At 44.1% G+C, this 25187-nt stretch overlaps 1 protein-coding gene across 7 annotated transcripts in view; it reads right to left on the bottom strand.

Annotated features, from left to right (window-relative positions):
• Positions 1-699: 699 nt before the first annotated feature.
• FAM107B (family with sequence similarity 107 member B) overlaps positions 700-25187 on the bottom strand; it is a 269715-nt gene continuing 245227 nt past the window's right edge. For 5 of the 7 annotated variants that reach the window (XM_017874394.1, XM_017874410.1, XM_017874428.1 and 2 more), the window contains 3 exons: positions 12807-12990; positions 4032-4182; positions 700-3467 (listed from right to left, as the gene is read on the bottom strand). In XM_017874394.1, coding sequence (XP_017729883.1) covers positions 3351-3467; positions 4032-4182; positions 12807-12990 — 452 coding nt within the window. In that variant the 3' untranslated portion in view covers positions 700-3350. Of the gene's footprint in view, positions 3468-4031; positions 4183-12806; positions 12991-15042; positions 15162-24609; positions 24631-25187 lie in introns of those variants that run through there. The other 2 variants (XM_017874447.1, XM_017874404.1) reach the window with 2 other exon arrangements.

The raw sequence follows: 25187 nt of genomic DNA, 5'->3' as shown, positions 1-25187 counted from the left end.
TATTCCAAGGATGCAGCTACTCCTCAAATGATTTTTGGATCTATCTTCTGTACTGGCTTTAGAGTTCATGGTACAACCTTAGAGATAGTAAATTTTTACTCTCCTGAGTAGATACAATATTTTAAAAGAGTCCAAAGACACTAGAAGTTGGGTGATCAAACTGAGTAATTTGTAGTTGAAAAATAAAGGCATACTTATAAAGAGACTTGAACCTCCGAAGTATTTTAACCAGTAGTATAATGCAATCAGGTGTATACCTTTCCAAAGTAACTTCTTTGAGGAATAACATTAATATAGTTGAATAAGCAAAAAAAACTAATAATCACACTTCAGACATGCCATGTGTACTGGGGTCAAACGCACTAAACATTGGCCCTTCCCAAAACCTGTCTCCCACTGTCCTACAAGCTATCTAAAATACAGAATACTTTGAGCTGAGGACTGCCGGCTGCTGCTGGAGGGCCATAGGTCTACAGCAATGTGTAATTTACAGTGCCATAAATACCTGAGATGACTCTGTTTGATATAAACTGTCAGCTTGACTGCCACAAGGCAATAGGACATAAGTGATTTGGGGGCAAGGTTGTCAAGGAGGACCAGTCATCAAAAGGGAGACCCTGGAACCAACTCTCACCTTTGAACTGAACCCAACCCCGTTCTGTTCCAGATGCCCACTTTACACAGATCAGACAAACATGGTTGCATGGTCCAAGCATGTGGTGATTTTTATTAAGAATAACTTTGGTTCTAAGAATTCCACCCTCAATTCTTTAATACTTTCCGTTAAAAACAATTATACAAGAGCAAATACAAAAAATATTAAATTATGAAAACCAATCCATTAAGGCTCCCTTTATATATATTATATACACTCAAACAAGTCAAGATTTTTCAGAGTAGAAGAATAAAGTCGACTGTTACAGCTTAGAAAGCAATGCTACTACTATGAGACTAAAAAACATTGAACTAGTTTAAGAAAACCACACTGTGGAAAAATGGAGCCATTTGTGTCAAAAAGTGGCTCAAAGCACAAAACTACTCGGATGTTCAAGCGTCCTAGGGGTTTGGGCTGCACGGTATCAAGGGGAGAGAGGAGACTGACAGCCTGTTTGAATCAGGCTTGTGAGCCCAGGTCATCTGACAACTTCAAAGAGCTTCTCTGCCTATACATTCCACTGTTTAGCATAAAACACCACTTAACGCTATTTACAAGTCTCCTTGTGGCCAGATTTTGTACTACTAATTACAAATAATTCTGCAGATTTGAGTGAGATTAGGAAGGAAATGCTTTCTTAATTAACTTCCCCCCGGCAGTGAAGAATGAATTCTAGTTAAACTCTAGGAACAGAATTGGGCCTTCTAAAGGAGCCTATCAGGGCCCTTGTGAATACGATCAAGTGGCAGAATTGCTTCGAGAATACAGATTTCAAGGTCTGACATCAAGTTAGATAACAAGATAGGAGCCAGTCCCGAATCTTCATTTTGCAAACAGCATCACTAGTCCACAGACACAAAGAAAGAACTCCAGTCAATGTGCAATCAGAAATGGGCTTTTCCAGATCATCAGTCACCACACTTTCTTCTCTCAAAAGGAAGAATGATGGAAAAAAATAGTTACCATTCCGTTCTTCAAAACCAAATTACTATAGAGCAACAATTCTTCTTAAGCATTTCTCACTTTATTCAAATAATACTTGCTGATGAGATAGATAATCCATTTCAGGTATAATCAACTAACATGTTTCTCTAACTAGCAGTATATTATCATTGCATTTACTTTTGTTCCCATTCAGATTGAATATGGGCCTAATTGTCAACTGCTAACACTAAAGCATTCCCATAGAAAGCTAAATTCTACTATGCTAATTAAGGATTCAAAAGCTCTGGATCCAGCTTTCTATGAGTCTTCAAAGAAAGTATGAGCAGTCTCCACAATGCAGAAATGACTGGCTGAACTGTCTCTATGGAGAGCGTACTAAATCCTCAAAAATTCTTCCATATCACCCAGGTAAAAGGTACTGATGCCCACACCAGCAGTTTAAAACTAATTTTGCATGAGAATGCTGCTGCTGTCTATAACTCGGCCCCTCTCTGAGGAGCGTGGTGCTAGCTAGAATGAGGGCACTCAGCAGCCCCTCCCTTCCCGTCAGCTGTTCCTGAGAGATGCAATATAGTAGTCATTGACATCATCCTTATCAACAGCATCATCACTCAAACAGTGGTGAAAGTCTCTCTTCACAAGAAAAAACAAAGATAAAGAAATATACGAGCATTAATCAGAAATTTTCAAAGCTTGGATTCTAATGACACTCATTATCACTAGACATTCAAATGCCATACATCTTCTGATGAAGCCTCCTTAAGAGCAATCTACACTTATTTCACATCAGAATGCCTAGTGAAATCCTCACTGCCCAGCCGGTCACCGGAACCTTCCCCACACTCCTCCTGGAGAAATGAAAAGATGTGCGGGCTTCTACTTTTGATACTGAAGCTGGGTTATATGGACTAGTTCCACTCTCTAAAGGACTGGAAGGTTATTCCATCTAAAAGAACTAGATCAGCAAGACATTTAAAACAAAACTGAACAAAATCCTCCTAGTAATCAAAGCAATTAACGAACGGACAGGATGTACCTTCTTGGAACTGGAATGTCACTATGTAGCCTACTATTATTACACAGAGAACCAAAAGAAATGAAAATAAAATCAAGATGGGTGTTTACAGGCTTTTAAACCTTCTCACCCTATTTCTAAATTTAGTGCCAACAAGGGTAGCGGCTGTGCTTGACATTCACGTTCCCTCTCTGGTGTTAACCGCAATATGGGTGAAAGTATAAATTAAACAAGAAAATTCTGGGTCCTCAGAATAAAATTTACAGTGGGTGAACAGATTAAATGCACTTCTATGTGATCTCACTTATCTAACAGATAACAAAAAGAGGAATTAAAAGTATTTTTTTTTTAGCTTTTAAAAGAAAAAAGGCTTTGGGTCCCACTAAACTTGGAATGGAAGAAAAACCAAGTCATGCAACTCTCAAGAACTGATTCCAGTGTCCTCTTCCTTTTTCCTGTTCTCACTTTTTTGCTTGTTGGTTCTGTTAAGTCTCTGAACACAGGTCCATCATGCTAACTTATGTGCGGGGCACTGCCCTTCATTTGGCGAATAGGAACTGCAACCGTCACAGGCAAGGCATCCACCCAGATCGTAGGAAAATCACACCAAATCCTACTGCAAGTCAAAATTCTCTGCTGGCTGGAACATTCTCCAGGGGCTTTTGCCCTGAGATTGAGGAGGCACCCACAGACAGCTCTGTGGGGTGACACACGAGGTCTTGCTGCAGCCTCGGCCTAGGACTCCTGGGCTTGGGCGACTTCTTGGCCTGTTCTCCTGAGATTGCCTTTCACCTTCACGAACTCAGGGGCATTTTCTTGCTCTTCTTGCAATTTCTGCTTCTCAAGTTCAAGCTAAATGACATTCAGAAAAGGAAAAATTATTTACAAACCAAGCAGCCTTTCCAAATACTCCTCTCTCTTTGCATAGTCCCTGACAACTTTACTTCCCCATGGAAGAAAGTCTCTCCTGGTCCCCCACTTTTAAAAACATGGATGGACAGAGTCTGGGTAATTGTGCACAGAAACAGAAGCTACTTGGTTGTCACTGCAAACAGGACCACGAGATGACAAGAATTGAAAAGACAGGGCTAAGGAAACACATCCTGAGGTCAGCGCGTAGCTGCTCTGGAGTCCTCGTGAGGGTGAATTTCATTAAATGACCCCAGCACCCTGTGTGAATTCAGTGCCATGTCCCTGTTTTGCTTTTGCCTCTGGAATCTGTTTTAGGTACTCAGTAGGATTCTCGTCCCTGCTTTGAACATATCTGACCCCATTTGCTGACATTTGTCTCCAATATTTCTTTCATAGTATAAATGTATACACTGACACGTCTGGTAAATCCTGCCTGCTCCAACACTCCAACATTCCTCAAGATAAAAAAAAAAAAAAAGACAGCTTCCAGTCAATCCCCCTTACCTGCTCCAACTTCTGCTGCCGTTTTAATAGCTCTATTTCCAAGTCAGATTTCTTCTTCTGGGCTTCTTCTTCCTTCTGCTTTATTACTTGGTCTCGTTTTCTTTTTTCCATCACCTTCTGCAATTCTGGTTTGTTCTGAGGAGCAAGACCCCTGCAAAAAAAGTATTAACAAAAATAAAAAAAAGTTCATCTAATGGCTACATCGTTTTATGAACAGAAATTTAACTTACAATATCAACCATGGAAAGGAGGTCTACAGAATTAGCATGATACCTACTAGGCTACAATAGGCAACATGGTGATCTAAGAAATTCACCAGCACAAAAGAAAGGCAACAGGAGATCTCCAGAGAGTACATAAAATCCATTCATTCAATAAAAATGTATTGGCCACCTGCCGTGTGCAAGACGGTAGGCTACGCAAAGAAGGTGCTCGTACGATGACTGTGATGGGTGCCCATGACGGAGACGGAGATGCTCAGGAAATCAGGGGGTTCTGCACGGAGAGGAGGCTTCCCAAAATCTAGCCCCTGACTTTTTTTTTTTTTTTCTGAGACAGAGTCTTGCTCTGTCGCCCAGGCTGGAGTGCAGTGGCACGCGATCTAGGCTCAATGCAACCTCCGCCTCCTAGGTTCAAGCAATTCTCCTGCCTCAGCTTCTGGAGTAGCTGGGATTACAGGCGTGCACCACCACGCCCAGCTAATTTTTGTATTTTTAGTAGAAACAGGGTTTCACCATGTTGGTCAGGTTGGTCTCGAACTCCTGACCTCGGGATCCACTCACCTTGGCCTCCCAACGTGCTGGGATTACAGGCGTGAGCCACCGTGCCTGGCCTCTGGCCCCTGATCTTATGCACTAAATGCAGCCTCAAGACCAGCTAGCACAGAAATTTAGACAGTAAAATGGCCCTCAAAACCTTCCCACTCTTCATTTTTCAGATCTGAAAGTGGGTTCTTGTACATCTAAAGGCATGTCCAAGGTTATATCACTACTGAAGGATATGGCCGTGCAGAACCTTAATCCCCTAACTCTCAGTCCAGTGCGCCTCCACTGAAACCCTTTCAGATGTGCGGCTGATTCTTTACAATGAAAGCAAGTCAGCCTTCAGGGAAGTTCTACATTTCTGAGAGATAAATTAGGCAGCCATCTCTCCAAATGGGGAGAAACAAGCCAAACAGGCCATGAACTAGCCACCCTCCATCTGAAATATTTGAGAGAAGTCAAGGGAAAGACATGTCTTAGCATTTTCTCCGGTACGATCTCTGTCTAACTGTTAGCTTAAGATTTGCCTTTTCTCTTTCCTTAGGATTTCTCCTATGGCTTTCCAGAATACTGGATTATCCAGCCCACCTTTCTTCTTATTGTCTTCCTTAGTCACTTATCTTAGCCAGTCTCTGCCAACTCATAAGTAATCTCAACTTGATGTTAAAATTTACCAAGACAATTTAAAATCAAAATAGGACCAACCACCGAACAGGAAAAGCACTAACAATTTCAGGCAGCACAGGGTATAGGTAACAGTGCACACACACTCATGCTATGCACACAGGCACGTAGCAGAATAGTAATTCATGCTTTCCTGAACTGTAGGCAACGAGCACTGCTGACTCTGTCCTGGACTCCAGGATGGGCCTGAGCACCTCCCACACACCTCCTGGTCTGGCTGCTGGTGACTGCTAATCTGTAGACTAGGGACAAGGTTGTTCTTTAAAGAACTCCTATCAACTACTGTGACTCACCAACTAGGAGTCATCTGACCAACTGTTAAATAACAATTTCCAATATATGTGCTCTGGCCAGAGAAATTCAACAGCATACTCACCTTGATCCCTTTCAAGTCCACACAATCACATCTGTAAACCAATCCTCAATTGTATACTTCCTCGTTCATCTAGAATTTCTAAAAATTCTGGCACTCTCCTATCTAGATGCTTTTAAAATCACAATAAAACAATTCAAAGTTGTTCTTCAGAGTAAAATCAGTATATTCCATCTTTTTTTTTTTTTTTTTTTTTTTTCTGAGACAGGGTCTCTCTTTTGCCCAGGCTAGAGTGCAGTAGCATGATCTCAGCTCACTGAAACCTCTGCCTCCTGAGCTCCAGCGATCCTCCCACCTCAGCCTCCTGGGCAGCTGGGGCCACAGGCACATGCCATCACGCCAAGTTTTTTTTGTTTGTTTTTTGTTTTTCTTTTTGAGATGGGGTTTTGCTCCTGTCACCCAGGCTGGAGTGCAATGGCGCAATCTCAGCTCACTGCAACCTCCTCTTCCCAGGTTCAAGCGATTCTACTCCCTAAGCCTCCCGAGGAGCTGGGATTACAGGCGCCCACCACCACGCCCAGATAACTTTTTGTATTTTGGGGAGAGATGGGGTTTCACCATGTTGGCCAGGCTAGTCTCGAACTCCTGAGCTCAAGTCATCTACCTCCCTTGGCCTCCCAAAGTGGTGGGATTACAGGCATAAGCGACCACACCCAGCTAGTATAGTCCATCTTTAATGACAGAGGACACACAGTCAAAATAATATATATCTCCAATTTCCCAATTTTTATTAGCAGAACTTTCCATTAAAAAAAATCTGGGCCAGGCGCGGTGGCTCAAGCCTGTAATCCCAGCACTTTGGGAGGCTGAGACGGGCGGATCATGAGGTCAGGAGATCGAGACCATCCTGGCTAACACGGTGAAACCTCATCTCTACTAAAAATACAAAAACTAGCCGGGCGAGGTGGCGGGCGCCTGTAGTCCCAGCTACTCGGGAGGCTGAGGCAGGAGAATGGCGTAAATCCAGGAGGCGGAGCTTGCAGTGAGCTGAGATCTGGCCACCGCACTCCAGCCCGGGCGACAGAGTGAGACTCTGCCTCAAAAAAAAAAAAAAAAAAAAAAATCTGGCCAAATTTCCAGTGAAACAAAAGAGGCAGGTGACTTTTGTGCTTTAATTATGGTTTGCTTCATACTTAATCAAGACTGAACAACAGGGTAAAAAATATGGACAGATTAAATCTTTAATCAGCACAATATAAGTTGCTTAAGAGTACTCTGTTCAAAATAAAGGTGCTATTAACCACAGGAAAAGCTGTTTTTAAGTAATCTGAATAAAGATTTACTCAGTTTCATGACTACTAAAAAGTCTTGATATAACACTATAGACAAAATTAAGGGATTTAAATTTTAGGATTAAGAATTTAGCTATCTGAATAATTTAAATTTCAAACATTTTTCTTTCCCTACATTTCACTGGCAAAATTAACTTCAACTATTATTAAATTCTCCTGGATTATGCAAAAGCTGCTGAACATTTGATGTATGACACAATTGGCTGACACTCTATTGCAACCTATGAATGGGTTTAACTATTATACAGTATTCATTTTCCTTTCAAAGATTTTACACAATAGTGACAGTAAGATAAAATATGTAGTAACAAAAAATTCAGGAAAATGGTGCTTATATGATAAATATTCTCTACTTACAGCAGTCAAGAAGTCATACAAATTTAGTTAATATTTTATCACAGTGGATTACTTAACTTTCTGTGCTGAATGGAAAAAGTCAAGCATTGTCCATATAAGTCTCTAAGTCTAAATGGAGCTGAGATAGTGTTGACAGACAGAAATGAGTTTCTCCAACTTTCATAGTTAACTACAATACCATCCCTGGCATAAGAACAGTTGGTTCTCTTTAATCAATTCTGACATATACAGCTAACAAATACTTTCAACCCCTTTATGACAGTATCACCCAAAAGCAACAGTAATTTCCAAGTTGGCTTCTTGGTCAGGTAGCTACCTGCGACTACTAAAGCAGGCAAAGCCAATTTTAAAAATTATAAAATTAGTAAGTGCTCTTTGCAGAAAAAGAAAGGTAATATACCCATATGTTAAATAAGAAAGCAAAAGCACATCCAAACCCTCTCCTTTAAACAAATCAGAGGAGTTTCACTCCATTGCAAATGTTCTATGTGAACAGTGGCCCCAAAATTACACAAAGTAGAGGCCCTGTACCCATCAACCCCTACCCATTCCTGCATCCAGAGAGAACTGTTACCGACAGTTTGGTCTATGTTCCTCCACACTTTCTATACCTATAGAAACATGCCACAGTTCTGCCACGTCCCTATTGACAGACATCTATTTGGTTTCCAATTGTTCACTATTAAAAACAATGAGGCACTGAGCCTCTGAGGACATTTATAGCTGCAAGCTTCTACAAGTAGTTCTGTTGGCTAGATTCATAGAAGCGGAATTGCTGGCTAAGCACCTGCACATTGCATATGTTGATGAGCACTGCCAAAGTGCCCTACAAAAAGGCTGCAATGATTTATATTCCCACCACCAGAGTATGAAACAACTTTGAAAGGTACATTTCACATAAACCACTAAATACATTCAAGGGCAGATGGGGCGAGTCCACATTCATTCCACATCTACCTGAACTCTGTACCTATGTATTAATAACTGAAGTCATTTCGTTAACTGGGAGAGCATTCAGCCAGAGGAACGGTCTGGGGCTCAGACCATCACAGAACAATGCCTGCCCACTTAGCCAAACATCTCCTGGCCTAATTATTTTTCTTGGGGTACAGGGAAAAGCCGACTTGAATTTCAGCCCTTGTTCTTTTTTTTCGAGGGGGCAGACTCTCCCTCTGTTGCCCATGCTGGAGTGCAATGACATGACCTCGGCTCACTGCAACCTCTGCTTTCTGGGTTCAAGGTATTCTCCTGCCTCAGCCTCCCGAGTAGCTGGGACTACAGGTGCGTGCCACCACGCCAAGCTAATATTTTGGTATTTTTAGTAGAGACAGGGTTTCGCCATGTTGGCCAGGCTGCTCTCAAACTCCTCACCTCAGGTGATCCGCCCGCCTTGGCCTCCCAGAGTGCTGGAATTACAGGCGTGAGCCACCGTGTCAGGCCTGAATTTCAGCCCTTGTTCTTTACTCTTGTAATCTTCTGGTTTGGCCTGCCTCATTTACATTTCTGGTTCAGTCATTTTTACCTGCATGGATTCGAACACAAATACTTGTATCCTTTATCTCTAGAACTGCCCCTATCTTTTTCCATGCTGTACAGCAGCAAGTATTTATTGAGGAACTATTTATCTAGAAAAGCATGCCAAAAGAATGTCAGCTAAAAACCAGGAACAAGAAGCCACTGACTTACAAATATACAAGCCAAAGAACCAATTTTAGGGATATGTTTAAGTAACTGACCTATTTATTCCAAAAAGTAATTTTTGTAGAGTACAGAATCTCTCTCTCTCTAAATAATATCAGAAATATTCTTAATTTTGTTTTTTTTTTCTTTAAGACAGTCTTGCTCTGTTGCCCCGGCTGGAGTGCAGTGGCACCATCTCGGCTCACTGCAAGCTCCGCCTCTTGGGTTCACACCATTCTCCTGCCTCAGCCTCCCGAGTAGCTGGGACTACAGGCTCCCGCCACCACGTCCGGCTAATCTTTTGTATTTTTAGTAGAGATGGGGTTTCACTGTGTTAGCCAGGATAGTCTCGATCTCCTGACCTCATGATCCGCCCGCCTCGCCCTCCCAAAGTGCTGGGATTATAGGCGTGAGCCACCGTGCCTGGCCCTTCTTAAGTGTTTTTTTAAGGATCCCTTCAATAGTAATCTTTTCACCTTAAAAAAAAAAAAAAAAAAAAAGTCTTTTGAAAGCTGCCTTTTTATACCACTGAGAACACCTATGGAAACTGAGAGCCTGACGCAGGGTTTTAACAGTCAGACTTAGAGGCTTCAAGACTTTAACCTGAAACTAAGCTGGGTCCCAAAGACGGTAAATAGAAGAGTAGGATTATACACTAGAAAGAGCGTAGGTTTCACAGTTAGAAGACCTGTGGGTGCTTGTTCTCTAAAGCAGTGACTTGGCCTTTAATATATAATCTCTAAAATGTAACTGGAAAACCTGTCTGAATTGCTATAGAGCTTTGAGCTAAATTTGTAGCTATGCGTAGCAAAGATATAGTCTCCACATAAACTTGTTTTATTTCCAAACGCTATTTCAAAAAACTATTACGTGATCTTAAGATGATTCCTTAAACCAGTTACCCTGAGATTACTCACATGAGTGAGGGTAATCTGAAGATAACGCACACTGGGTTATTAGAAAGAGCACTGGATGAGACAAAATGTAGGAAGACTTGTTATAAACTTCAGAAAAGTAAACAGATTTTCATTACAATACCACGCAATAATCAAGACTGGTTACTCCTTAACCAAACATACATCGTATTGATGTGACGTATCCTATAGTTCGGCACTAAAATTTAGAAATAAAAACCCCAGTCTCTTAAAAGTATACAAAATAAAAGATGAATAAAAGGAAAGAAATGAGAAATTCTCAGTCTAAAACCAGTGTATTTCTAACAAGTTTGGTATGACCTTGAAAACTCTTAAGAGATAAGATGACATACATTCATTTGATTTTGAAATCTGCCTTTTCTTTTCTTTTCTTCTTCTTTTTTTAATGTATTTCCAACCAGACCAAAATCCTTCAAAGAAACGGGAGAAAAAGCAATAGGAAATTCCAGATGTTGCCACATAGGAAGTGGAAGATAGATGTGACTAAGTGATCACTTACTAAGTTAAGTATTTTCATACAAGCTATTCTTTCAGTTTTTTTGTTTGTTTGTTTTTGGAGACAGAGTCTTGCTCTGTCACCCAGGCTGGAATGCAGTGGCACGATCTTGGCTCACTGCAACCTCCACCTCCCATGTTCAAGCAATTCTCCTGCCTCAGCCTCTTGAGTAGCTGGGATTGCAGGCGTGTGGCACCACACCCGGCTAATTTTTGTATTTTTACTAGAGACAGGGTTTCACTAGGTTGGCCAGGCTGGTTTTGAACTCCTGACCTCAGGGGATCCACCCGCCTTGGCTTCCCAAAGTGATAGGATTACAGGCATGAGCCACGTTGCCCAGCCTACTTTAATTTTTATAAGAAAGATATTATTATCTCCCACTTTACAGATGAAGAAACAGATCTCAAGAGGGGATACCTTGGCCAAGATCGTAAGATAGGTAAAGTTAAGTCCTACCATTTCTCTCTGACCTCAAAGCCCACGTCCTCTCTACACCATAGTACTTTAGGGAAACCCAGCATTGTCTCAGATCAGTTGAGCTGGGCAAACAAGGAGAAGAAAGAACAGGCCAAAGACAGCATGGAAGAAGCCCTTTCTCTAAAAAATGTGGAAATAGACTCAACTGCACAAATCTGTAGGTTTTACAGCAATATGACCCAAACTACTAAATACATTTTTGCAGAATAATTTGTAGCCTATAATTTAGAGAACACTTATTCTGCAAATGTTTGTTTTACTCTGACCTTTATTCTGAGTTGGAGCCCTTTCTTAGGTTTTCTAGAAGAAAAGTTTGAGCTAAAATGTTTCTTAGAGAACAGCTAAGTCCCCTACCTTATACTTTATAGATAAGGGAACTGAGGCCAAAGAGGTGAAGATAATCTGAAAATCTATGAGTGACAACTGCTATTCTGTTTCAGAGCCTACTAAACTGACGATCTTTCCACCAAAATGAAGACATGATTTCCCAGGCAGGACAGGATGGCTTCCAAATTCTGTGGTCTATTTTAGGAACTTGATAGTCTCATTTTGCTTTGGCCATAATAATACCAAATTCATATATTCTTCCTTCTATTGTGTGACAAAGGCAGATGGAAGCTAAAAACTTCTCTGCATTCAATTTAATATACATTAATCCAACAGCTTCCTAATAATAATGCTGGGGATAAAACAGGAGTAAGCCACATTCCCACACTCTAGAGGGAGAAATGTATTTACAAATACCTCCTGGGATAGACAGGAGTCATTAGTTCTACCTGGAGTGTAGTCAGGAAAGAGAATTGCCATAAAAATGCCCCCTTTATCCTCTTTAAAATATTTTTTTAACTAGGCCTCCCTGCAATAAATTACTCTAATGCTAAACTTGATCTGCATATCCTTCAGTTCAATGGGAGACCTTTCACCAGGGCTTAGCAAAGAGTGGGCAAGTGAGCCATCGATAGTCCTACGAGATCTGAAAATAATCCTAAATGAAGCTTCCTAGTTCTTAAACTGAAAAAGTAGCCTTGCATCCTCAGTTCTCCTAGTCTCCTATCCTGCCCAAATTACTTAAAAAGCAGAGTACACCAGCCCAACATCCAAAATGATTTATGGCACAGATGGAGTTTGCAAAGTAGATAGAAGGTAAATGTTTTCCTGTCCTCCAAAATAACAATAAAGACTATGATAATAATCATTTAAAATGCTACTCAAAAACAAACAAGAACATGAGTATCCTATCTATTAAGTCTAATATGGTTCTAGAGACTTCTCCCTGCTACTGACAAATGCTGGAGTAGGCAGCAATTACATGATTCCTACACCTCCCTCAGTGTAAGGAGAAAATTCAGAGATTTTAAATTTAAGAATATATTTCTCTTCTACTTAGGACATTCTCTTATATCCTTAATCCAGCCTCTTCCATCCAAATTTGGAAACAGGCATCCATTTCAGAAGGGAACCCGGGACTGCAGGAGTCTGGAAGCACTGCCGGCCACCGCAGTGACGGCCACCTGCAGGGGACCTGCCTCATGGAGGGATAACCCAGTTCTAGGATGTGAGAAGGAATAAGAAAGCCTTAACAAAGGGCAAGAAATCAAAGAATCTTTGAAGCCTCTGTAAATACAATTAATATCATTATCTTAATATCTTAATAAAATTAAATATCATTATCTTAAAAGTCCTCTTAAAAAAAAAAACTATGCTCAAGAAACCATTTTACCTTTTTTGATTCATAAGAAGTTCTCTGTGAAGATCTTGATGGTTCCGGGAGGTTTTGACAGGATTGATCAGTTTCTGAGGCCTAATGAGTTCAGGATTGTCATCTTCTATGTAGTCTGGCTCGGCCATGATGCTTCTTGTAATGAGATATGAGTCCTTAGGGTCGATATCCTCAGGTGGGCCGCCTGAAAGAGAAAGATGAGAAATACTCATTTGCAGTTTTTGCTAAGGCTTCTCCCACACATGAAGAGGCCCACAGAGCTGTGCTCAGTATGCTAACACATGCCATCCTCCTGGGTCCACTCTGAGGTATCACTGATATATCTTCTAAAGCGCTTGGAATGTAACTGGGGTGGGGCAGGGAAGAGAATGGTGGCCTGGTCTCATCTTGCCCATGACTAAGGCCAGGGAGCCCTGTGGCCTGACTTCTATCTCTGCCACTGTCACACCTTGAGTTCCAGTCACAAAGAATGCTTCCTGCCACCCTGTCTCCGTATCAACTTCAGAACAAGCACTTGAGTATGTCAGAAAAAAGCAAGTTCAAATGAAAATTCGAACACTGGCCTACAATGGCTGCAGTTGGACACGTGTGTCAGAAAAGCGGGGCCTATAAACCAAAGCTGGCCTCTTGCCTGTTGAACTGGAGTTTGTTAAATATTTCACTGATGGTTATTGGTTATAAACCTGTTTATCAAACACAGAACAAAGACAGGATGGAATCAGTCACCCTCCACCAGATTCTAAGATGCCTAACCTTTCTCCTAGCCACTCAGCTGCATATTTACCTTATCTTATGCACAGCATCACTGAGGCCAATCACACAGGACTGAAACTGCTGTTTCACTGCCTGCTTCTCCCACCTCTGTGCCACATGTATTCCCCTGTTACAAAAGACAATGCCGGGAAAGGTAGCTCATGCCTGTAATCCCAGCACTTTGGGAGGCTGATGTGGGAGGATCCCTGAGGCCAGGAGCTCAAAACCAGCCTGAGCAATACAGCAAGATCCCATATGTTTAAAAAAAGTTTTAAATGCCCTGGGCATAGTGGTACATGTCTGTAGTCTCAGCTACTCAGGGGGCTGAGGTGGGAGGATCACTTGAACCTAAGAGTTGAGAGGCTGCAGTGGGCTATGATTGTACCACTGCACTCCAGCCTGGGTGACAGAGCAAGAGCAAGACCTCATATCTCTAAAAGAAAAAAAAAAAAAGAGGCTGGGCACAGTGGCTCATGTCTGTAACCCCAGCACTTTGGGAGGCTAAGGTGGGTGGATCACTTGAGGCCAGGGGTTTGAGACCAGCCTGGCCAATACGGTGAAACCCTGTCTCTACTAAAAATACAAAAATTAGCCTGGCATGGTGGTGCACACGGGTAGTCCCAGCTACTTGGGAGGCTGAAGCAGGAGAATCGCTTGAACCTGGGAGGCAGAGGTTGCAGTGAGCCAAGATCACACCATTGCACTCCAGCCTGGGCAACACAGCCAGACTGTCTCAAACCAAACAAAACAGAAAAGGAAAGGGAATGAAATGTATATATATAGCCCCTCACATAACTTACTTTGGGACCCATTCCCCGGCTACACTGAGTCTGTGTTCCCAGGCTTACGTAAGTCCTCAAACCTGGCTCGGAATAAATCTAACTGCGATTTCTCTAAGTTTTAGTGCTTGTTGTTTCACTTGCTGGTCAACAGGCACTGGACCCAGGTCCTTTATTGCTAATTCTTCAGCCTCAGCAAATCAATCTACACTACAAACATATCAATGCAGACCCTGCGCCAGTGGAAGAGGCTTCCAGTGTTTAGCACGGTGCTCGCTGGCCTGTGACACTGGTCACTGGCTCCTTCCTTAAGCACCTTGTGGGCTTCATCCTGCTCGTATCCTACCAGGCCCTTCCTCAAATGTCACCTTCTCAGAGAGGCCTGACCTCCTAGCCGCCCTGCTGAAAAATATGACCCGGCCCCCAGCACCTCCCATGTTCTGTCCACCAAACCACGGCAACATCTTTACAAAGTGAATGTGAAAATAAAGAGAATGAAAATCCAAAGGCTAAGTCAACTGAAAAATCATGTAGCTGCAACGTTTGTTTAAATATCTTAAATATCACCGCATGATTAAGGCTCAAAATTATCAAACAATAAGGCATATATAATAAACTACACCAAACATTCCTCAGACACTATCTGCATTGATCTTTTAACAACAAGAACGCCTGCAACCTGAACTGAATTGAGAATTACAAACCTCGCAGAGGGTGACTCAGGGAACCCATCACAGCCAGCCTGATTTCAACACACTGTCCCATGGAAAAACGTGCTCCTCGGCGAAATCCTAAATGCACTACATACACCTCTGTGCAGCCACAAGTGTCTGAAAATATCAACCGCAGTTTCATTCTAGTTAATCATAGACAAGAAGGCTACACACTTCCAGAAAAGGCAGGCTATCTCAGCCCTTCACCATGGATAATCTCCATGATGCCAAACCCAAACAGACAACTGCCTCTGACCTTGACCTCGTTATTACAGTTGGGGAGTAGCTGGAGGGAATGTGACAGAAGAGCCGGCCAGCGATCAGCAGCGGGAAGAGTGCATGCAAAGGCCACAGGGTAGGAGGGTGCCGGGGGGGGATGAGAAACAGCAAACCCGCCAGGGTGGCTGCATGGGAGGGAGGGATGGTGAGGATATAGAGTGTGGGAACTTGAACGCCAGTGCTGGCATTCTGGTCTTCACCCTGAGGGCCATGGGGAGCTATTCCCAGGTTCTGAGCAGAGTAATGACAGTATCTGACTCATGAGTTAAAAGATTACTCCAGCTCCTAGGTTTAGAACGGGCTGCAGGCAGGCAGGCAGGCAGGGAGTCAGCTTGGCAGCTGCAAGGGTCATCCAGGCACAGGTAGGCGGAGAGCCTGATTCAAGATGTATTTTAAAGGTAAAGTCTCTGGGACTTCCTGAAGGACTGGACATGAGGCGTGAAAAGCACGGAGGAATCAAGGATGACTCAGAGGTTTCCGGCCTGAGCAACCAGAAGGCTCAAGTTGCCATGACAGGAGGCTGAAAGAGCAAGCGGATCTGGGACGTGTCGAGTCTGAGATGTCTGATCGACATGGAAGAGGTGACAGCGAGAGGGCAAGTACAGCCATCGCTCAAGCCCGGGTGACTTGCTCTCCTTTACCTGACTGACTGGCCCTCCGTGGCCTCAGGCTTTGCCTGCCCTCCGCTTTCCATCCCCTCTTCCCGTCCTGCGCTCCCACTGCTCCCTCAACTAGAGACAGCACAAGATGCCCACTCCCAGCCTTTCCTGGAGGTCAGCGCTCGGGTGCAAACATGCCGTGGGCCTTGTTGCCAGGAAGGAGGTTGAGCTTCCAGTGTGTAGAAAGAAATGACTTTAGTTCTGAATCGAAGAAACAGGCCCAACTTGGGACTTTTTTCTGACTTCTCTTTAGACTTAGTTGCTTGGAAGTCTTTCTTCTCCATAGCACCAGTGGGGTGAGGGGCACCCGACCCTGTCTCCTATTAGAGAGACACAGGCACTGGCAGCTGGTGCAGGAGGGGAGGGCTGTGGGTGACTTTTTAGACACTTGTGGCTGCACAGAGGTGTGTGTAGTGCATTTAGGAGTTCAGCCCAGGAACACGTTTTTCCATGGGACAGTGTGCTGAAGTATACGTATATGCTGTCAACACAGGGGCAAACATCTTCCTTCTTTTTCATCGGTTTGTCCTTCTTCACTGGAGCTGGGAAAGGGAGTGCACAGGAGCGTCTCAGTCTGAGTTAAGCATGGAGACCTTAAGCCTGTCCTCAGAACAGGTGGCAGGGTCCCTGCAGCTCCTCATGCACAGGTCACAGTGGGGTCTTGGAAATGGTCATTTAGTAACAAGGGGGTGAACGGGCCGGGAGCAACCCCCTCCTTGAGTCTCTGCACTCAGGGCAGTGGTGCTGGGAGAACCATGTGGGATCTGGGTTCCAGCTGCTTCTCAGTAACACCCCGTCCTGGACCTTTGACTAGCACATGGCAATAATCATCACAGTGACCTTCTTCAAAGCTCTCTTCCTTCTGCTAGCCATCTTGCTCACTGCTACCAACGCTGGAAAATACAACTCTGGTATAAGGGAACTCTTGCATCTCACAAATCCTATCTTCCAATCAAGCTGAAACCAATACTCTTGCTCCCCACATCCTTGCACCCCGCCTTCCTCCACTAGCGTGCTCACAGCAGCACTGCTCCCTCTGAAGGCATGTTGAGCCTTTTCCTACTGCAGCCCCGCACCTCCACAGAGCCAAACTCACACATCCAGCAAATCCAAAGAAACGCCACATCTGCCCGGACACCTTCCCAAATTCCATGGGATGTTCTTTGTTCCCTCTTCCTAGTATTCGTCGACCACCACCTTTGTATTACAGCAATGTGGATATAAATCTTACCCTCTCTTCGCTGCAAAGAGCATGTCTGGTTTATGTTCGTATTCCTTTGACCCCTTGGACTTGTTCAGTAAGTATTACCTAAATGAAACAACAAAGGCCTGGGCTAACGACAGAGGGTGCCCCTGAGCCACGTGGATTCCACCGCCACAAGGTACAGTGCAGAAAGTGGGGCTGAACGGCCAGGTACATTTCCTCACTGGCCATCAAGGAATCCAGGAGCCTGAGAGTAAAGACACGGTAGAAATGTCTAGAGGTAAAAGTACTTTGCAGGCAAATATTATTGACATGAAACATCGTTTCTAGAAATAAACACAAAGATAATCTTGTCACAGTCTCTTCACTGGTCAAGTAACTTACTCATTTTTTTTTTTTTTTTTAATGTATCAAGTCAATTAAGGAAAACCAGGACCAGCTCAGTGAAGGAGAAATAAAACTGGTTTGAGATCCTGGACAAAGTTTAACTTCCCTGACCCCCAGTTCTATATGTAAAATGAATGTTGTAAAAATTGAGTAAAATGTGTACGCAAGGGCTCTCTCTAATCCCTGGCACAAACATGAGAACTCAATAGAAGGTATTATAACCCCAACTATGTGACGAGCAACATTTCATACTTTATTTAGAGGCCTGGAAATCTCTGTATAGGAAACTCTACTTCTCTGGGCTTCGATTTCTTCAAAAATGTTACTTCAGTTGAATGACCCGCAGACTTTCTCACTGGTAACGTTCAATGGTTCTTGAACCCATTCATGCCACTAACATAAGAAGCTTCTGCAAAGTCTAAAAAGGCCTGTCTATCACACTGCCAAGGTGCTGCATGAAGTTCTGAATGGCTCCAGTCGTTCAGAGTAGGGCAGAAAACAGGCAGGCCTGATGACAAGGGCCTCTCGTGCTGTTCTGAACGGAGGGGACTCACCTACAGATTTTTAAGCTATTGAATAATAAAAGAGAATTGTACTTCAGACAGATATACTATGCACTGAAAAATGCTGCCTGATGAGAATTCTACCTTTAATTTCCACTAAGCAGCACATGGAAGTCATTATTTGACTCTACTATCCCAGAGAATTGGGAAATCCCATGCTTACAGATGGATTTTGAGTCCTTGCTTTTCACGTTTTCCCCTTTCCAAAGTTCACTCTGGGCCCAGCTCTCTGGCTATCCCAGGTACTTCTGTTGACTGCTTTCCAGAGGTGAATTACCATTCCCTCGGAAAAGTTTCACAACTGGGCCGATAAAACAAACGCAGACCGCGGCTGGCTTGCCCCAGCAGACTGCTCTGGCTCCATATCTGCATATTTCTACATCAAACAGATAAAATAAATTCAAAACCTAATCCTATAAGATTTAAAAATCAGAACTTAGCGATTATGCTAACTTTCATGTTTACCTAAATATTTAAGACCTAATTCTATCTAGAAGCACTAACACTTGAATCCTTTCTAAAACAATCTCTTGGCACATGGTAATGCGTACAGTTTACAGGTGTCTACCACCAACCAAAATAAAACAAACTTTTGAACTGCCATAACTTCTGGAAAGTTGAAAGTAATTCCAAGATATTTTTAGAGAATCTGTTTTCTAAGCTGTCTCTAAGATTCTGGCAACCCCTGGCAATACCCTGAGAAACCCAAGTTACGTAAGGTGGAGGCGGCAAACTCCGGGCCAGGTCAGCCTGAAAAGGGAAAGACACCGCTCGGATCCAAAGCCTCCCTCTCAGCACCCACAGTTCCCAGACAGGCAGGAGTCTGAGTTCCAGTACGAATTTTTACCAAAGTGCAGTTGGTTTCATCACAAACTCCTGATTTGCCTGGCCCTAGGGCAAACCTAAAAATTTCCATCTTAGACCAGGAGACAGTGGCATCACCTGGTACTCAAAGGCAACAGACAAGTGGCCAGGGGATTTCTGTGGCCACAAACCTGGTGCACCCAGGCTTAGAAATGACGTCCCACCAGAGTCTTATGCGTAAGTGCAGAAATGTTATTGTTTCATCTCTGCCAAGGCCCACGACAGCTGTAGGACAGTCCCCTGTGGCTTCCCAGGATGGTCATTTAAAACAATGACGAACTCAACAAGTTTGCTGCCAATATGCTGTTGTACAAATGCCAAACAGTGAGGCTCTTGGGAAAGTATCACATTCATTTTCTCATCAGTTTTTTCATCCCCTGAAAATGCATTTTTACAAATAAGGCACATATTTTATATTTAGAAAATGGCAGAGGAGGAGGGAGTGAGTAGAGTACTACGGAAGGCAAGAAATATCCGACAGACATCTGCCTACAGCAACCAGAAGCTGGCCCAAGTGAGGTGGGAACGACCAGTAGATGGCGACAGCTCCTCAACTAATGAGGTGTCCAGAGCCAGAATGGCAGGTCCACTTTCCTTAGGACAGCCAGAGTGGGGCAGCCATGCCCACTCTGCCCTCCTGCACTGTCATCAAAGCACACCCCAAAAGCGGTTGGCCATTCTGAGAGATGCGGTGAAAGGAATCCATCTTGGAGTTGGTGTCCATGTCACCTGGGAGTATATGTAAGCTTCCCCTGTCACTTGGTCCTCATATGGCCCACAAGGTCGGGGTCATGACTCCCCAGTCTCCAAATGAAGCTGACAGCTTCAAGAGCATGGGTTAGAGTGGGGCTCCCTGCATCTGCATTCTAGCTTCCTCACTTGCTCTAAGTGTGATCTTGGGTAAAACAGCAACAATGAAAAAGGACTGATAGATCTCACAGGGTTGCTATGAAGAGTAAACAAGAAATGCACCCACCGGTCCGCGGTGGCTCACACCTGTAATCCCAGCAATTTGGGAGGCTGAGGCGGGCGGATCATGAGGCCCAGAGATGGAGACCATCCTGGCCAACATGGTGAAACCCTCTACTAAAAATACAAAAATTAGTTGGGTGTGGTGGCGTGTTCCTGTAATACCAGCTACTTGGGAGGCTAAGGCAGGAGAATCACTTGAACCCGGGAGGCTAAGGCAGGAGAATCACTTGGACCCGGGAGGCGGAGGTTGTAGTAGACTGAGATTGAACCACTGCACTCCAGCCTGGAGACACAGCGAGACTTTGCCTCAAAAAAAAAAAAAAGAAAAGAAAAGAAAAAGAAATGCACCAAACACAATGTCTACAACACAGTAAGACTTCAACAGATGTCACCTGCTATTAGTGCTGTCACTGGCAATGAATAAGAATAAATTAGTAACAATAACGCTGTCATTTGCTGCCCAAGGCTACCCAGATTTGACCTTGAGTCTGTATAATTCCAAAAGCAAGCTCTTAGGCACTCCATGGGCTGGGATGACGATGGAGGAACCAGGTTTAACAGAATGATTTCCTATCTCTCAACAGGACGTTGGAAGCTTTCTAATATCACAGCTTTACGATCCCAAACAGAAAACATCTTGCAATGGATGACATTAAAGTTAGATGGGAGGCAGGAAAGACAAATTTCATTAAAACATATTAATATAAATGTTTTTTATAAGAATGTTTATGGCGGTGCCATTCATAATAGTCCCAAACTGGAGGCAACTCAAATGTTCACTAACAGTAGGATGGGTAAGTAAACAGCAGTGTGCTGATACAGTGGAATACTACGTAGCAATGAGAATGAACCAACAATTCTGCAAGCAAAGCACAGCTGAATCTCACAAATACAATGTTGAGCAGACAAAGCCAGATGCAGAAGAGTATATACTGCATGCGTCCATGTACATAACGTTCAAAACCAGGCAAAACCAACCTTTAATGTTAGGTGTCAGGATAATGGTTATTTTGGGAGTGAACAGACGGCAGTACAAATGGGGCTTCTAGGGTCTGGAAAAGATTGTTTCTGGATTATACAGATTCTGGTGACACAGGTATGTTCCCTCTGAAAATTCACCCTCAATCAGTACATTTTTTTGGTGCATGCCTCCCTCTGCACGTCTAAGAGTACATGTTCAACAGCTATTAAAATTACTATTCAGAAGTCACTTGGTAGCTGCTGCATTATGACAATTCTGTCATTTCATCCATCTTAAACCGTGCACAACCCATGGGAAGTTATACAGCATAATGGAAAAAAGCATCAGGCTTGAAGACCATCCATCTTGAATGAGAATCCCTTGCTAGGTCACTCATCAATTATGTGATTTTATAAAATTATTTAACTTGAGTCTTGATTTCCTCAACTGGAAATCAGAGCTAGTACACTTGCATGTGCAGAGTTGATCTTAGCATTCTCAAAAACTCATGGAAAACATCTACCATCCACAGTACTTGCCCACATGACAGAAGCTCAACAAAGTGGGCAAACAGTCCCAACAAACTAATTCATTACTCCAACTCTCCGTTAATATTCCATCAACACGAAAGTGAATGACCATATACTGCAAGTACACTAGTTTAGACAAAGAATAATGAGGAACCCAGTCTTGGCCTCTGTTCATTTTTCCAATGCGGACAGGGAAGGATGACAGAGAGGGGACAGGGAGGGAGAAAATGTTGTGGAAGAAAGATAATGACTGGAGCAGGATCTCACAGAGGCTTGTGCCAAAGTTGGGTAACCCAAGACCCAGCTGCTATCTGTCAGAAGAAAGTAAGGCTGATGGTCAACCAATGACAGTTTGGGTTGCTTTCCATGGAAACTAGCAAATTACTCCTGCAACTGAATTTCTTCGGCCTTACACCTCCCCGAAGTCTCAATCTTGGCTAAAAAGAGGCATTTTCTATATTGTCCAAATATATCACGATCAAAGCCAAAGTTAAAAAAAAAAAAAAGCAGCTCTTGCATAATCTAGTTTTGCCAGGAAATTGGATATTCAAACAAACTTAGAAAAGACTGAAGACAAAATATAGAGAGAAAATGAAAACAAAACAAAATACTCTAGGGTGTGAGAACAAGAAGTCTCTTGATAGAAGAAAACTAATAGAAAATAAATAAAGAGTCATTCAATTCCTAGCTCAGGGGAGGAGGTAAAAATGGTTTAAGGGGTGAATAAAATCCTTCAAGGGCCCACAGCCAATTATAACAGCCCCTTGTCTCGGCAAGAGGCTGATCCTTGGTGACTTTTTTCACTCAGTTGAAAGTCCTAGGACTGCAGATAAGACACAAAGCCGACACCCTCACTTCCTCTACTCCTGTGCAGATTCCAGAATTCTCTGGTAGACTGCAGAACTACCCTCATCCTGTGAGTAGTACATGGTGGGAGGGAGGAATGTCCCCTAGACTCAGCCAACAGCAGCACATCTATGGGAGAAACGAGAAGGGCGACCAGACGTCTGCCATCTTCACCGTGTGGAGGTGACACACAGTCGGAGCCTGCTCTGCTCTGCAGCTCTGGGAGCCCCAGCCTAGTCAGTCGCATCTGAAGCCCCAAAGCACAGAATGTTTATCAACCAAACAGGTGCATTTGGGCTTATTCCCGGGACAACGGCTGGGCCTGAGAACTCTTCTAGAGAAATTTCCCCCCCTGAGAAGGGCCTTGGCTAATGTTCCCCAGACCAACTGCTACCCAGGCGCTGGCAGTGTCACTTGGCCTGTCAGGTGTTATTTCCCGTAAGAAGTGCCTGTGCCTCTGGCCCTCAAGGTCTGCCCCCAAGGGCTGTGATCAGTGGTAACAGAAAACAAGTGTCATTCTTCAAATATTCACAGCAACAGCATGTTACTATCCGCATGACAGTCCACACCCGGGGGGCTTTCCTCAGGTCATCCAGGGCTCCCTCCTTTGGTGACACTCTCCTGGGCCTCTCCTGGGTCTGGGGCCAGTGTCCATCTCCTTGCTGATGCAAAGGCAGCCCCTAGACCACCCTCCCCCTGTCCTCTCCCACCTTTCTGCCCACACTTCCTCTTCTCTCCCTTTAACGCCACCAGCAGCCCAGGCAGATGGCCACAGCCCTGTCCTCTTCTCTCGGTCATGACTCTGGAGACCCCACACACCTTTACCCCTTCTGCTACATGAACTGTTTCTGAAGTGTGTGTGAAGATCGTTCCTGTCTTCCCGAGCTCTGGCTCTGAAATACCAACTTCGTACTGGAATGTTCACCTCAGAATCAACAGACATCGAGTTGAGCTCCATCTTACTCACCATTTACTGAAGGCCTCCCGGGTGCCAGACACTGCCCAGGTGCTGGAAAGGACACTCAAAGGACAGAGCCGACCCCACCCCACAGGGCCTACACTGCAGCGGAAGTCATCCCAGGCAAATTTGAGTTGGAGCTATTGTTTCTCAAAAGCAACAGAGACGACAGCACACACACCATTCTTCCGCTGAGAAACAATCCCTCGCAGTCTTCCCTTAACTTCCTTATTTCTCCAAAAGGTTCTATCTCAGGTTTCAACCCTAAGTACAGAATCCATCATCAGTTCCCTTCCACAAATGCATCTGAAAATCATCCCCTATCACCAGCCGCTCATCCTTCATCCTGGGAATGATGCACTTGGCTTCTCCATGGCCTCCATCCCCCCAGCTGCCTTTCCCCCTAATCCAGCTGCATCCTCAGTCAAATCCAATGAGCTAACTCATTTCATCAGATCAGGGCCACCGAGCCGAGCATCAGTGGTCACCTCAGGAGAGGATGCTAAACTGCTTGGCCTTCTGTGGCCCCGTTCTCGATAGCAGAGTCCTCAACTACCTTTTCAAGTGTGTGGTTCTTAACTCTCTGGCACCAACTCCAGTCAGCCAGTACACACCAAGCCCGTGCATGTTCCCATTTCCACCCCGCTCCCGATTTCCTCCTGGGCAGAAATCTGGCCCCGCTGGCCAGTCAAACTCCAGGCACCTTGCAAAGACCAGCTCACAGCCTGCCTCCCCCAGTCTTCCCGGGGCCTCTCCTTCGGAGACATCTCCTCCTGTTTGAACTGCTGTGGAAGACCTGCACTGGACGCCCCTTGCCCCAGGCACTTCCCCACCCGGTGAGCTAATTTCCCACGTGTTTCCACATTGTCTCCCCTTGAAGGACACAGAAGTGAATCTCTGCAGAAGGGAAAAGACCTCTGAGTGACTTCCATCCTCTCCCCTCTGCTCTGGCACGATGGCTTGTACATAGGCCACACAAAGTAGCAGTGGCCTCACAGTGACTAGCAGACACACAAGAGTTAGGAGAAAGCTGGAGCTGCCAACTCGTTGTGCCTCTGGCTCACCTCCAGAGGCCCGCAAACCTCTCGTCTTACCCCCTATATTGCCTTCCCCAGCCCTGAGCTGTATGTCATACTGTGTGCACCTTATTAAAATTTACTGAATGGGCCGGGCAGGGTGGCTTATGCCTGTAATCCCAGCACTTTGAGAGGCTGAAGTGGGCGGATCACGTAAGGTCAGGAGTTTGAGAATAGCCTGGCCAACATGGTGAAACCCTGTCTCTACTTTAAAAAATAAACATATATAGAAAAATGAGCCAGGGATGGTGGCGCATACCTGTAGTCCCAGCTACTTAGGAGGCTGAGCACGAGAATCGCTTGAACCCAGGAGGCAGAGGCGACAGTGAGCCGAGATCACGCCACTGCACTCCAGCCTGGGCAATGCAGCGAGACTTCATCTCAAAAAAAAAAAAAAAAAAAAGTATTGAGTGAACAGGACAACATGGGCGGCTTAGAGTATCCACATGTAGGAACTTAACCCACCAAGTCTTCCCTGGCTCCCCCTCAGTGTTTTCCCTTTACATTCCTGCAGGACTCCGTTAATACCTCTCCTAGGATACTAAACTCTGCTTCTATTAAAATTAAATTTGAACTTGTCTTCTTTCTCACGTTAAGCCCATAAAAGGAAGGCCTGACTCGCACTCATTTCTTAACCTCGCAAACATTTCAGTCACATGGTGGGCTGCCGAAATTGACCAGATAACGCTCACTTTACATTTAGAAGGGCAGACATCAGATTTCCAAAGGGACCCAAAAACAGAGTAGGGGAGGTCAACCGATGCTTTGAACAAATTCTGTGTCTTCATTTGATCTCAAAAGAGCTCAGAACTAGTAAGACATACAATCTTCTTAACA

The sequence above is a fragment of the Rhinopithecus bieti genome, unplaced genomic scaffold (assembly GCF_001698545.2).
Source record: "Rhinopithecus bieti isolate Rb0 unplaced genomic scaffold, ASM169854v2 scaffold_1012, whole genome shotgun sequence".
In the NCBI taxonomy this organism is placed as follows: domain Eukaryota; kingdom Metazoa; phylum Chordata; class Mammalia; order Primates; family Cercopithecidae; genus Rhinopithecus; species Rhinopithecus bieti.
This window is presented reverse-complemented; position numbering and strand designations above follow the sequence as displayed.